Source organism: Trichomycterus rosablanca, chromosome 25, assembly GCF_030014385.1.
Source record: "Trichomycterus rosablanca isolate fTriRos1 chromosome 25, fTriRos1.hap1, whole genome shotgun sequence".
NCBI lineage: Eukaryota > Metazoa > Chordata > Actinopteri > Siluriformes > Trichomycteridae > Trichomycterus > Trichomycterus rosablanca.
In genome coordinates this window covers 10,024,978-10,038,358 of record NC_086012.1, presented here as the reverse complement: position 1 = coordinate 10,038,358, position 13,381 = coordinate 10,024,978, and the positions used below count along the sequence as shown (strand labels likewise).

At 38.1% G+C, this 13,381-nt stretch overlaps 1 protein-coding gene across 1 annotated transcript in view; it reads left to right on the top strand.

The window, feature by feature from the left end:
- Positions 1-7,141: 7,141 nt before the first annotated feature.
- The window catches only part of pitrm1 (pitrilysin metallopeptidase 1), a 36,232-nt gene continuing 29,992 nt past the window's right edge, over positions 7,142-13,381 (top strand). The window contains exons 1-2 of the mRNA XM_062987739.1: positions 7,142-7,280; positions 11,335-11,437. Coding sequence (XP_062843809.1) covers positions 7,234-7,280; positions 11,335-11,437 — 150 coding nt within the window. The 5' untranslated portion in view covers positions 7,142-7,233. The remainder of the gene's footprint in view (positions 7,281-11,334; positions 11,438-13,381) is intronic.

Sequence of the window (13,381 nt, the reverse complement as noted above, 5' to 3'; positions counted from 1 at the left end):
TTTTCTGCTCATGTGAGCACACAGACACACAAGAATGGCAAGTGTTCAGTGGCTATGGATGGCCATGACGACATCTGGGCTTAAATGAGCGATGTCTTGCGGGTCATGTAGACGTACATCAATTCGGCAGCCACTCATGTATAGTAGCGATACGCTTATGGGAGAAAAATGTAAACCGGCAGCTAAAACACTGTAATTAATACATTCCTTTATTAATACACTGATCAGCCATAACATTAAAACCACCTCCTTGTTTCTACACTCAGCTCCACTTACCATATAGAAGCACTTTGTAGTTCTACAAGTACTGACTGTAGTCCATCTGTTTCTCTGCATGCTTTGTTAGCCCCCTTTCATGCTGTTCTTCAATGGTCAGGACCCCCACAGGACCACCACAGAGCAGGTATTATTTGGATGGTGGATCATTCTCAGCACTGCAGTGACACTGACATGGTGGTGGTGTGTTAGTGTGTGTTGTGCTGGTATGTTTGTTTGTTTATTAGGATTTTAACATGTATTTACACCTTGGCCACATTCATGACAGGATCGGTAGTTACTCATCACACAAGATTCATCAGTTCACACAAGGTTATATCAAACACAGTCATGGCCAATTTAGTATCTCCAATTTACCTCACTTGCATGTCTTTGGACTGTGGGAGGAAACCGGAGCACCCGGAGGAAACCCACACAGACACGGGGAGAACATGCAAACTCCACACAGAAAGGACCCGGACCGCCCCACCTGGGGATCGAACCCAGGACCTTCTTGCTGTGAGGCGACAGTGTTACCCACATGAGTGGATAAGACACAGCAATGCTGATGGAGTTTTTAAACCTCACTGTCAGTGCTGGACTGAGAATAGTCCACCAACCTAAAAATATCCAGCCAACAGCGCCCCGTGGGCAGCGTCCTGTGACCACTGATGAAGGTCTACAAGATGTCCGACTCAAACAGCAGCAATAGATGAGCGATCGTCTCTGACTTTACATCTACAAGGTGGACCAACTAGGTAGGAGTGTCTGATAGAGTGGACAGTGAGTGGACACGGTATTAAAAACCTCCAGCACAACACACACTAACACACCACCACCATGTCAATGTCAGTGCAGTGCTGAGAATGATCCACCACCTAAATAATACCTGCTTTGTGAGGTATGTGAAAAAAGGTATGTAGAGAAATAGATGGACTACAGTCAGTAATTGTAGAACTACAAAGTGCTTCTATATGGTAAGTGGTTTTAATGTTATGGCTGATCAGTGGATCAAATCTGTTTAGCATCAAGTCTGTTTGTAATCAAAAGATTTGACATTCCACTTTGCATCATTGCATTGAATTGTATCCAATTATGTATGGACCAAATCTAATTTGATCTTGACTTCGGAGCACTTATACTAGGAAGTGTGCACTAGTAGTATTGAAACGGTAGCAATATTTTTGGGAAAGCTGTTTCTCTCCATACGCTGTTTTAACAGTGACGACACCAAAGGATTAGAATCCAGATCTTAAATCTAATGTTTCTTGGTATGGTACCAGACCTAATATATCAGGGAGATGACCCTATGCATTAAATGTTTGTGAGTTTGATTGTCTTTTTGGTCAGCAAAGTTTAAAAAAATTAGATTATTTTCTATTATTTCCTTGCAGTGATGCAGAGCTTTATTTGTAGACAGAATGAATTATTCAGATTTTAGATTTAAACTTAAAAATGTTTACAAATGTCTATAAGTATCAATGTAAATTGCCTTTGTATTTGCAATTTGTATTCGTTCATCACTTTAAAGTTTACACAAGTTTATTTTGTATAGTTGAGCGTTTTATGATGACTAGTCCAAATGAGCAGATTTAAAAAAGGTTATTCTGTGTTTAACCCCTTAAATTTCATGCCTTTGTGTAAATACTTTGGAAATACATTAAAATGCATAGATTTTTATTAATGTTTGTTTTGAATCAGATTTCGTTTATATTCTTATTATTTTTCTGTATGAATATATTTTGTCCTAAAACAAGAATTAAAAAGCTTCAGTGGAATTTTTTTTGTTATTTATTTATAAACTTAACAAAGTTTATTATTTGATAATGCTTAGATATCATTGCAAAATGAAAGCGCATGGTAAACAGCAGAACCACGACCCAGATCAACCACACAGCAGCATAAAATCATAGCCACTACTTACCTGAGCTTCTCTTCTTCAAACTGACCCCAAATCTATACCCGTGTGCTGTTCCATTATGGATAAAATCCTTTTACTTTTTGGTAAATGTTTTCCTTCATATTTCTAGAATATTTCCAGAATATATAAATCCAACTTTATCCAAATTTATTCTCTTGGCTTTTGCGGTAAAAAGCTTACACTGGTAATTCGTCATCTAAGCTGTCACTTATACCTCTACAACCAATAAACAAAGAGTTTTTCCATTGCCAGCTCATGCGAATGACACACGTTAGAGAAAGGCAAAAAAATAGCATATTTTGCTTTTGATCAAAGGAGCAACTGAAATTCCACCCAAAATCTGAATTCGATAGCTCTGATTGGTTTATACAGCTGTTTTTCAGGGCCTGAACCAAAGATGTTCGCAAGTCACAAGATATGAGTCCGAGTCTTTAGGCTAGAGTCCGAGTCAAGTCACGAGTCAGACAAAAGATAAAAAACAACAACAGATTTACTTTGTGTCTACTTTCCTAGGTACAAGTTAAAAGCTTAAACTGATAAGTTTTGTTTTCATTGCAAATCACGGCACAGCAGCCAAAATCCAAAAAAATCATTACCACTGCTTACCTTAGCTTATGTTCTTCCAGATGCTATTACATTTATAATCGCGTGCCCCATTAGGAATATCCGTTATTTTGTAAATGTGCTTATAATTAAAAACACTAACTTGTTAGAAAGCCAATGAAGCGTTTCATTGACGCATCATCTGTGTGACGCTGCAAACTAATTACATGCAAATAACAGCATTTCTTACTAAAAATTACAATCAGAAGGTCTGATTGGTTCCAATTCTGTAGGAGCATTACATTCACATTATCTGTTACTGTGAAGTGCACTACGTATTCCACTATTTTAAGTGAGATTCATTTTCAAAGGAGGGAGTAGGGAGAGACGCTTCATCACAACGCAGGCTGGAACATTTAGCCATTGTGTGCGTTGCGGGTTTAGAAGACCGGAGCGTTATTAGAGAGCAGAAAATGACACGATCAGAATGATGTTGAATCATTTGTACCACATGTAACTAATGTTGCTGACTTTTGTTGTCCACAAGTCATTTTTTGCGAGTCATTGAGTCGGAGTCATTTGAAACGAGTCGAGTCTGAAGTCGCTGTGTGTGCGACTTACGTGCGAGTCGCAGACTCGAGTCCCCATCTCTGGTTTTTATTATGTTCCAACCATTCAATGGAGGCAGGAAGATACTCCAGGAAGGGCAGGGCACCAATCCATGGCAGTGCAACACATCCATTCATTTATTTACAACAAGGGGCAATTTGCACAGATACAAAGAGAACAGGCAAAAAAACCTCTTACATGGAAGCAATGATCATAACCGGGTCCTTACAACCTAGGTTACTTATGTGCATTACCCACTACTGTACCAGATGTGGCCATTCATTATTTACACTTTCTTTTTTTATATCTTTTGGGCAAAGTAAGTGCATTTAATTTAATAACACAGACTTTGGTGTATTTCCTTCTGAATGCCTTTGTGATGTTTATCTGACACCCAAGATTACCATGTAATTGAATATCTGATTATTGCAATTCTTATCTGATTACTGCGAGTGGTTTAGAAAGTCAAACACACATTAACTCGTGATTCTTATCTGGTCTGACTGTTTTTTTCCTTAACCTAAAATGCTTCTGTTTACAAAGCAAGCCTGGAGGCTGAATCTCAAATGAAGTTTTAGTAAAGCAAATAAAAAGCCATGTGACATCAGGCTGATTGGACCACCAGACAGTGGAAACGTGTACTGTGGTCAGATAAAACAACCTGATGTCACATGGCTTTTTATTTGCTTTACTAAAACTTCATTTCATTTGTTAATATACCTCCATTCCTGCATTTCAGGCTTGCAACACATTGCAAAAAAAGCTGGGACAGGGGCAATTTAGGACTAGTAATGAGGTAAAAAAAAAAAAAAAGAAGCTAAATAATGATGTGATTCCAAACAAGTGATGTCAACATGTGATTGTAATCATGGTTTGGTACAAAAACAGCATCCAGGAGAGGCTGAGTCTTTGATGAGCAAAGATGATCAGAGGATCTCCAGTTTGTCAACAAATGTGTGAGAAAATTATTGAAATGTTTAAAAATAATAAACCTCAAAGGATGATTGTTAGGGATTTGCATATTTCTCCTTCTACAGTGCATAATATCATTAGGAATTTCAGTGTATAAAGGCCAAGGGTGCAAGCTTAAGCTGAACACTTGAGATCTTCGATCCCTCAGACGGCACTGCATCAAAAAACGCCACTCAACAATAGCTGATACAACCACATGGGTGAGGGGTTACTTTGGCAAACCTTTATCAGGCATTACAATACCGAGTTACATGCACAAAAGCCACTTAAAACTTTACTGTGCAAAAAATTTGCCCTACGTAAACAATGTCCAGAAGCAGCATTAAGTTCTCTGGGCTCGGAGGCATCTAGGATGGACCACCAGACAGTGGAAACGTGTGCTGTGGTCAGATAAAACAACATTCCAGGTCTTTCTTGGAAAAAAATGATTAGATATTTTATGTATTTATTAGCAAAAAGAAATGTAGCTTTAAAACGAAATTAAAATGACATTAAATTATACATGAGTTTAAAGTTTAATATAATATAATTAAATCGAGTTCAAGATGAGTAGCCATGAGCCAATCACACTGCAGATGAATTTAATATTAGCCAATCAGCAGCCGAGAAAAGGATTAGTACAGTAAAGTGAACGATGCCCTCAGACCGAATGAGTGTCTGTTGCCAGGCAGAATTAAAATCTACAGTAATCCACAAATATAAGCCAACATGGCTTTCCAGACTTCTAACTCATGTGAAGAATGGAGTTGTACTAAAGGACTTTCTCCTCGGTTTGTGATCAGAAGAAAACCTTGGCTATGTGGATTTTCTCAGTTAAATAACGTGTCTGTTCTTGCATTTTGCATAAATAAAGGTAGGAATGTTCATGCAGATGTTACCTTGCTTTCACTTTTGCTTACAGTTCGTTGTGCTACACAGTGTTTGTTGATGTATTTGTTGTAAAACACAGTGAAAATCTGATAAAATGCATATTTTTCCTTAAAACAACTTTATATTTAGTCCATCATTTTCTGTCAGTAAAAACCAGCTACGCCAGTGTCAATAAAACTGGTCTTAGAACTAAAATCCATTGTAAGTGTAATGGACCATGAGTTAGAATTGTGGTCCTCCTGGGTGTCCTAGGTGCACTATTAGTGTAGCCCCCTGTGCAAAGAATGTAAGTATTGAGAAAAGGTTATAATAATAGAATTATATTTGTTATAGACTGGTCACTTGAATTAAAGGAATTTAACGATAATTCACAAAGAATGTCAAAATAACAATGTAATAATAACACAAACATCATAATGCAATTTGCCCAATGACCCTAACATTTTAATAATTAGTTTTTTAATAAATCTATTTATATATTTGTGGATATTTTTTACTTGTTAATTCATTTGTGTTCATTTATTCATAATTTTGCACACGGGGCCTTGTATTGAATAGACTGGTATTTCAGCGCCATCTGCTGGCACTAAAGGGTATCACTTCAAATAAAACGTTGTCTTTTAGCGTCTCAGCGTTTGTGGTTCGGTTAGTCAGTGAGCATGCGCGGATGTATTTCAATAGAAACTATGAGACTCAATGGTGTTTACACGTTACTTCATTTGTCACAACGGTGCACTACTCATTTTTTTATGGATATAGGTTATTAAAATATAATTATATTTGTTACAGATTGGTCAGTTGAATTTAAGGGATTTAACGATAATTCACAGAGAATGTTAGTAATAGTAATAATGATAAACAAACATTATAAAGCAATTTGCTCAGTGTCCCAACATTTCAATTATAGTTTTTATTTTTTTATTAAATCAAATCTATATGGATTTGTGGACCTTTTTATTTATTTATTTATTTATTTATTTATTTATTTATTTATTTATTTATTTATTTATTTATTTATTTATTTATTTATTTATTTATTTTAGCGCCACCTGCTGGCACTAAAGGGTATCACTTCAACGTCATACGCCAAAAATAAAGAGTCAAAGTGTGCAGCTTATAGAGTTTGCGAAACGATATAATGTACATTTGGAAGTGTCTTATAACGCTTAAATTTGTATTATGATTATAAATAAATATTTACTCACCGCCTTTCTGTCTTTTAGCGTCTCTTAGCGTTTGTGGTTCGGTTAGTCAGTGAGCATGCGCAGGTATATTATAGAAATTATATACAGTATACTTGACTCGACAAGAGGTGCACTATTTTGACTATTTTGATATCAAAACATTGTAGCCCACTGTGCAAAGAATGTAAATATAGAGAAAGGGTTATTATAATATAATTATATTTGTTATAGTCTGGTCACATGAATTGAAAGGAATTTAACGATAATTCACAAAGAATGTCAAAATAATGATGTCATAATAACACAAAGATCATAATGCAATTTGCCCAATGACCCAACATTTCAATTATTGTTTTTATAACATTTATTAACTTTTGCACACGAAGGGGCCTTGAATTGAATAGACTGGTATTTTAGCGCCACCTGTTGGCACTAAAGGGTATCACCTATATTAAAACGCCAAAATAAAGAGTCCAAAATGTGCAGCTCATAGAGTTTGCGAAACGACATAATCTACATTTACATGTGTCTTATAACGCTTAAATGTGTATAATGACATTAATATTTACTCACCGCTTTTTCTGTCTTTTAGCGCGTTTAGCGTTAGCCCCGCTTTGATAACGAATTTCAGGTCGTTTAACGTGAGCACCAATCACAAACGAGCTTTATCTCGAAAGCAACCAATCAGGCGCGCCGTTTCGTCAAAGTGCTTCGGTTGGTCAGTGAGCATGCGCAGGTATGACATTGTACAGCATGGACAGACGTGTTGCAGTATTTTGATCTGAGCCGTTAGACCTCAGTGATCAGATAAGTGGAGTATGGATATAACATTCACTTACTAGTTCAACAAGATCGGATTATAAAGCGGATCGAATCGTGATGTTTCGACAAAGTAAAGCGCTGATTTCTAAACTTAGATCTGTAAGGTAAGTGTCATTTCCCCTCTATTGGGGGTTGAATTAATGAACGGTGTTTTCGTTCATTGCTGCTTGACTTCGTGTTTTCTGTTTAAAAATAGTGTCAATTTAACTTGATGACATGTTTTAAGATTCTGAGTATAGTGTACAACCCTGTCATTTCTAAATAATCCCTTTCTTGGACAGCACATTCTTAAAAACAAGGGTTATTTTTTACTAGTTTACTAGTTGGCAACATTTTTTGGAATCAACACAATTAAATGTTCATCCAACTTGTTTGTTTTATTTATTTATTGGTTCTGGGACTGGCGTTGAGTTTAAAAGGCGTTGAGTTTCAAGGTATTTTTTTCCCCACAAGGATGTATGGGAAACCTGTTAATGCATTACACAGACACCCCAAGTTGCAAAAACTCATTTCAGGGAGGTACACCCGGACCCCGGACCTCGACCCCGACCCCCATTAAATTACAAATAAAAAAAAGCTAAAAAAAAAAAAAAAACTCTCGCACACAACAAAGGATTATGGGTGATAACAGAACTTTTAGGAGCTGCTAACTGAGCTACTAAGCTAACTGTTCGCGTCACAAACACATTCATGTGTACTACATAGTGCACTAGATAGTGTGAAAGATAATAGACTTATGTTTCTTACATAATGCTTTAGGTAGCGTATTATTTAACGGACTTAGGTTCCCTACATAGTGCACTAGATTGTATATCAGATAACGGATTTATGTTCCCTACATAGTGCACTAAATTGTATATCAGATAACGGATTTATGTTCCCTACATAGTGCACTAGATAGTATTTTAGATATGAATTTACGTTCTTTACGTAGTGCTAGTGATAGTATTTTAGATATGAACTTATGTTCCCTACATAGTACACTAGATAGTGAATTAGACAGTTGGTTTATGTTCCCTACACAGTGCACTAGATTGTATATCAGATCACGGATTTATGTTCCCTACATAGTGCACTAGATAGTGTATTAGATAACGCATTCATGTTCACTACATAGCGCACTAGAAAGTATAACTAGATGATGATCTGTGTTCCTTACATAGTGAACTAGATAGTGTATTACATAATTAATTATGTTCCTTACATAGTGCACTAGAAAGTATAACTAGATGATGATTTGTGTTCCTTACATAGTGCACTAGATAGTGTATTACATAATTAATTATGTTCCCTACATAGTGCACTAGAAAGTATAACTAGATGATGATTTGTGTTCCTTACATAGTGCACTAGATAGTGTATTACATAATTAATTATGTTCACTACATAGCGCACTAGAAAGTATAACTAGATGATGATTTGTGTTCCTTACATAGTGCACTAGATAGTGTATTACATAATTAATTATGTTCCCTACATAGTGCACTAGAAAGTATAACTAGATGATGATTTGTGTTCCTTACATAGTGCACTAGAAAGTATAACTAGATGATGATTTGTGTTCCTTACATAGTGCACTAGATAGTGTATTACATAATTAATTATGTTCCCTACATAGTGCACTAGAAAGTATAACTAGATGATGATTTGTGTTCCTTACATAGTGCACTAGACTGTATATTCGGTCATAGATTTATGTTCCCTACACATTGCACTAGATTGTATATCAGATAACGGATTTAATACGCGGTCGGGGAAAGTCTGTGTCGCCTGCGTGCGTGTGTGTGTTGCTCTTGGCCGCTCGTTCTAGATTCCGGGAGATTTTATCTGACTTGCGGGCATCAGGGAGCCGCTATGTATATGCGGGAGACTCCCGGAACTTCCGGGAGACTTGGGATGTCTGCATTACTTCCCTAATAAAACAGTAATCTGCATGAAGCAAGTTTCAACTCTCTCGATTAGCAGTTGACAGATTTTACGGCATCTAACAGACGTTTATCTAATTGAGCCATTGAGGGTTAAGAGTCTTGCTCAGAGGCCAAACAGTTGTAACTTGGCGGCAGTTGGGCTTGAACCAGAAACATTATACTATAATTACTATTCAACCCATTATGCTGTTCAATCGCTGAGCTACCACTGCCCTGAGCATGTGGCACAATAGGCAGTATACAGTCCAAGGGCCCAACAGTGGCAACCTGACAGTAAACCAGCACCATTCTGATCACTAGTACATTAACTTAACTGTTGAGTTAACACTGCTCAGAGATCAGAAATTTTCATTTGTATTGAGATCCAGGCTCTTTGTTATGTCATTGAGTTGATATGCTTTAAAAATAAAACTATAACTTTAAAATAAAATGGTAATTTGACAAGGGTGATGGGCAAAAGCTTGACCAACCATCCTGTTGTAAAAATTTGTTAGGCCTTAAATGACAATAGGGCTTCTTAGACAGGTGAGTAATAGTGATTAACTGTTGTGCATCCCTTTGGTCAAATAGACTTTATTTGAGTAAAAATTTTAAATGCTCACCCTACATTCTATTTACATCCATTATAAAGTCTCTGGGTTTAACTCTGGGTATTCATTTTATTTTAATCAACCGCTTTATCTTGGTCAAGTGGTCCAGTTCCACCAGGAAGGAATGCACAGGAAAGGGTGCCAATCCACTTCAGCCACCCCCCTTCCCCAGACATACACTATATTGCCAAAAGTATTCGCTCGTCTGCCTTCACACGCATATGACTCCCATTCTTAATTCATAGGGTTTAATATGATGTCGGCCCACCCTTTGCAGCTATAACAGCTTCAACTCTTCTGGGAAGGAGTGTGTTTATGGGAATTTTTCCCTTCACTGGAACTAAGGGGCCGAGCCCAACTCCTGAAAAACACCCCCACACCATAACCCCCCCTCCACCAAACTTTACACTCGGCACAATGCAGTCAGACAAGTACCGCTCTCCTGGCAACCGCCAAACCCAGACTCGTCCATCGGATTGCCAGACGGAGAAGCGGGATTCGTCACTCCGGAGAACACGTCTCCACTGCTCTAGAGTCCAGTGGCGGCGTGCTTTACACCACTGCATCCGACACTTTGCATTGCGCTTGGTGATGTAAGGCTTGGATGCAGCTGCTCGGCCATGGAAACCCATTCCATGAAGATCTCTACGCACTGTTCTTGAGCTAATCTGAAGGCCACATGAAGTTTGGATTTCTGTAGCGATCGACTCTGCAGAAAGTTGGCGACCTCTGTGCCCTGTGCGTCTCAGCATCCGCTGACCCCGCTCTGTCATTTTACGTGGCTACCACTTTGTGGCTGAGTTGCTGTCGTTCCCAATCGCTTCACTTTGTTATAATAGCACTGACAGTCGACTGTGGAATATTTAGTAGTGAGGAAATTTCACGACTGGCTTTGTTGCCCAGGTGGAATCCTATCACGGTACCACGCTGGAATTCACTGAGCTCCTGAGAGCGACACATTCTTTCACAAACATTTGTAGAAGCAGTCTGCATGCCTAGGTGCTTGGTTTTATACACCTGTGGCCACGGAAGTGATTGGAACACCTGAATTCAATGATTTGGATGGGTGAGTGAATACGTTTGACAACATGTGTGTGTCTGTGTAAATGTCTGTCCAGCCTATAGGATTGCTGAGATTCAGACCCAAGTCTCAGCAGTGGTGGGCTGGCAGAAGAGATTGCTGCACCATCATGGATATTTCAGCAGGGCGTTGCCAGGCCTCTTCCATTCTGCACATGAGTTTATAGATACCGAGTGCATGTGCTTGACTGGCCTGCCTGCAGTCCATATATAGATCATATTACAAATGTTTGGTGCATCAGGAAGAGGAGAATCAGACAGTGCTGACTACAGATTATTCGGCAGTTGAAGCTTTGTATTAAGCAAGAATGGTCAATGGTGTAATTAAATATATAGGTGATGTAACACTGTGGTAAACTTGTTTTTATATACAAAATAACCATTAGTTTCGTCAGTAAAACACTGGGAATCTGTACTGAAATTCGTTGTCAGATATCTAAAGGTTCAAGAGAATTTACAAATCACAGATTCTTGCTTTTATTGCATTTTACAGAATGTCGCAACTGTACCAAAATAACAGTATAATAATAATAATAATATGCTGTTTTGTGGTGCTTTAGGTTACAGGGCCGATATGTTTGGAGGCCCAAGAGCAGCTCGGCTGCTGATCGAGCCCTGCAGTATGTGGTCGGCCAGAAGATCAACGGCTTTACCATCCAAGAGGTGTGTTATTATGGTTACATCACGTTTAAAACACACAGAAAGTGCCCGTCATCTCATTACACACTAACCATTGCATCTAACACATAGCTTGAGTGTGAGGCAGGAATACCTTGTACAGGAAGACTACCAACTTTTATAGCAGCTTTTGTAGAAAAAGGAGTTTTTAGAGTAAGAGTCAACAATACACCATCAAAATACCATCCCACAGGGGAGCATACTATCGGTCATGCTATTTAACCTTAAAATAGATTGGGGTGGCCAGGGAGATCCCACGGGACACCCTCTGCAGCCTATATGTAGACGATCTATGTATTGGCTGTAGAGGAGGTTATATGCCTATCATTTAACGTCGACTTCAATTGTGTATAAATAAAATACAACACTGGAAAGAAACTAATGGCATCAAAATTTCCAGCAATAAAACATCATGCACACATTTCTGCCGAAGGAGAAATCTGAACCAGAGCTATTCCTAAATGGCACCCCTATCAAAACAACAGAGACAACAAAGATACTAGGAGTAACACTAGATAACAAACTCTCTTTCGTCCAACATATAAAATCACTGAGGAAAAACTGCTTTCAAAAAACTGGATATAATGAAAGTTCTGGCCAGCACAAATTTTCTCCCCTAATTGAAATATATAGAGCAACAGTTTGTTCAAAATTAGATTATGGATGTGTGGTTTATGGGGCAGCAAGGAAGTCATACCTAAAGTGCCTAGACACCATACACCACCAAGGCATCAGACTGGCACCGGGTGCTTTTCCAGGAGCCCACCCTAGAATACAGACGATTGAAGCGCGCTCTCCAATATGCTGTCAAACTCACTTAACCCCGCATATGAGGCCACCCCCCTCCCATTCTACCATTCAATTACCATTTCAACGACTTAAAATAGAACCAGATAACATATACATAACATAACATATAACGGACCGCTCAGGTGGCGCAGCGGTAACCGCTTGTTAAGTCGTGACGTGTCGACCTTATGAAACGTCACATCCGGGTCCAAGTTGGCTGAGACCCCTCGTATTTTCAATATACCACAGTGCTGTGTCCGAGTCGGAAAAAAACTACCCAACTGTCTTTCTACCGCTTTTCTTGCAATTAGATATCATGAAGTAATATTTTTGTTCATAATTTAATGTAAACTGTCAAATTGTATATTCATTACACGTGTTTCAAGCTGTTTTTAATTTACATGTAATATGTTCATATAATTTACATGTGATATCCTGGATTTTTGATTTTTATAAGCTATAAGCTATACTGATTAAAAGTAAAGAGTCAGAAATGTCAGTTTTCATGTAATGAATTAAAAATATGACCGCTTACCTCTTGATGAGTTGACATGAAATTAAATAATGACGAACTAGTGTACTGCACATCTTGTCTATATATATATATATATATTAGGGCTGTCGAAGTTAACGCGATAATAACGCATTAACGCGACCTCAATTTAACGCGATTAAAAAAATTAGTGCCATTAACGCAAATTCTAGTTCATGTTGACACTTGACTGGTAGAACAAACGTTTTAATGTCGGACTTGCCACCGTTTTTCATTTGCGGTTTGTTAACATAATGTAACCGAGCGTTGTAGGGATGCACTTGCATAATAAAGAAATAAATACACGCTATATTCACAAGTTGTCGGGAGCAGAACACTTTATTACACTTAATTAACTTCTTCTTCTGTACCGAATACCGGAAAGCTGAGTCGAGCACGTTAGTTCATGAACTATGGAAGCCCCAAAGGGTCAAAACACACTCACTTCGTGTAGAAACGTCCATCAAACCATCGTCACGATACAACCACAGACAAGTCTGATACAATAACTACGCCTTATCCCACCTAAAGCACCGCTGATCTACAATGTTTGCTGATGGAGAAATTCTAACCTACAATCTGACATTTACTGCCTAGTATGTGAGTGA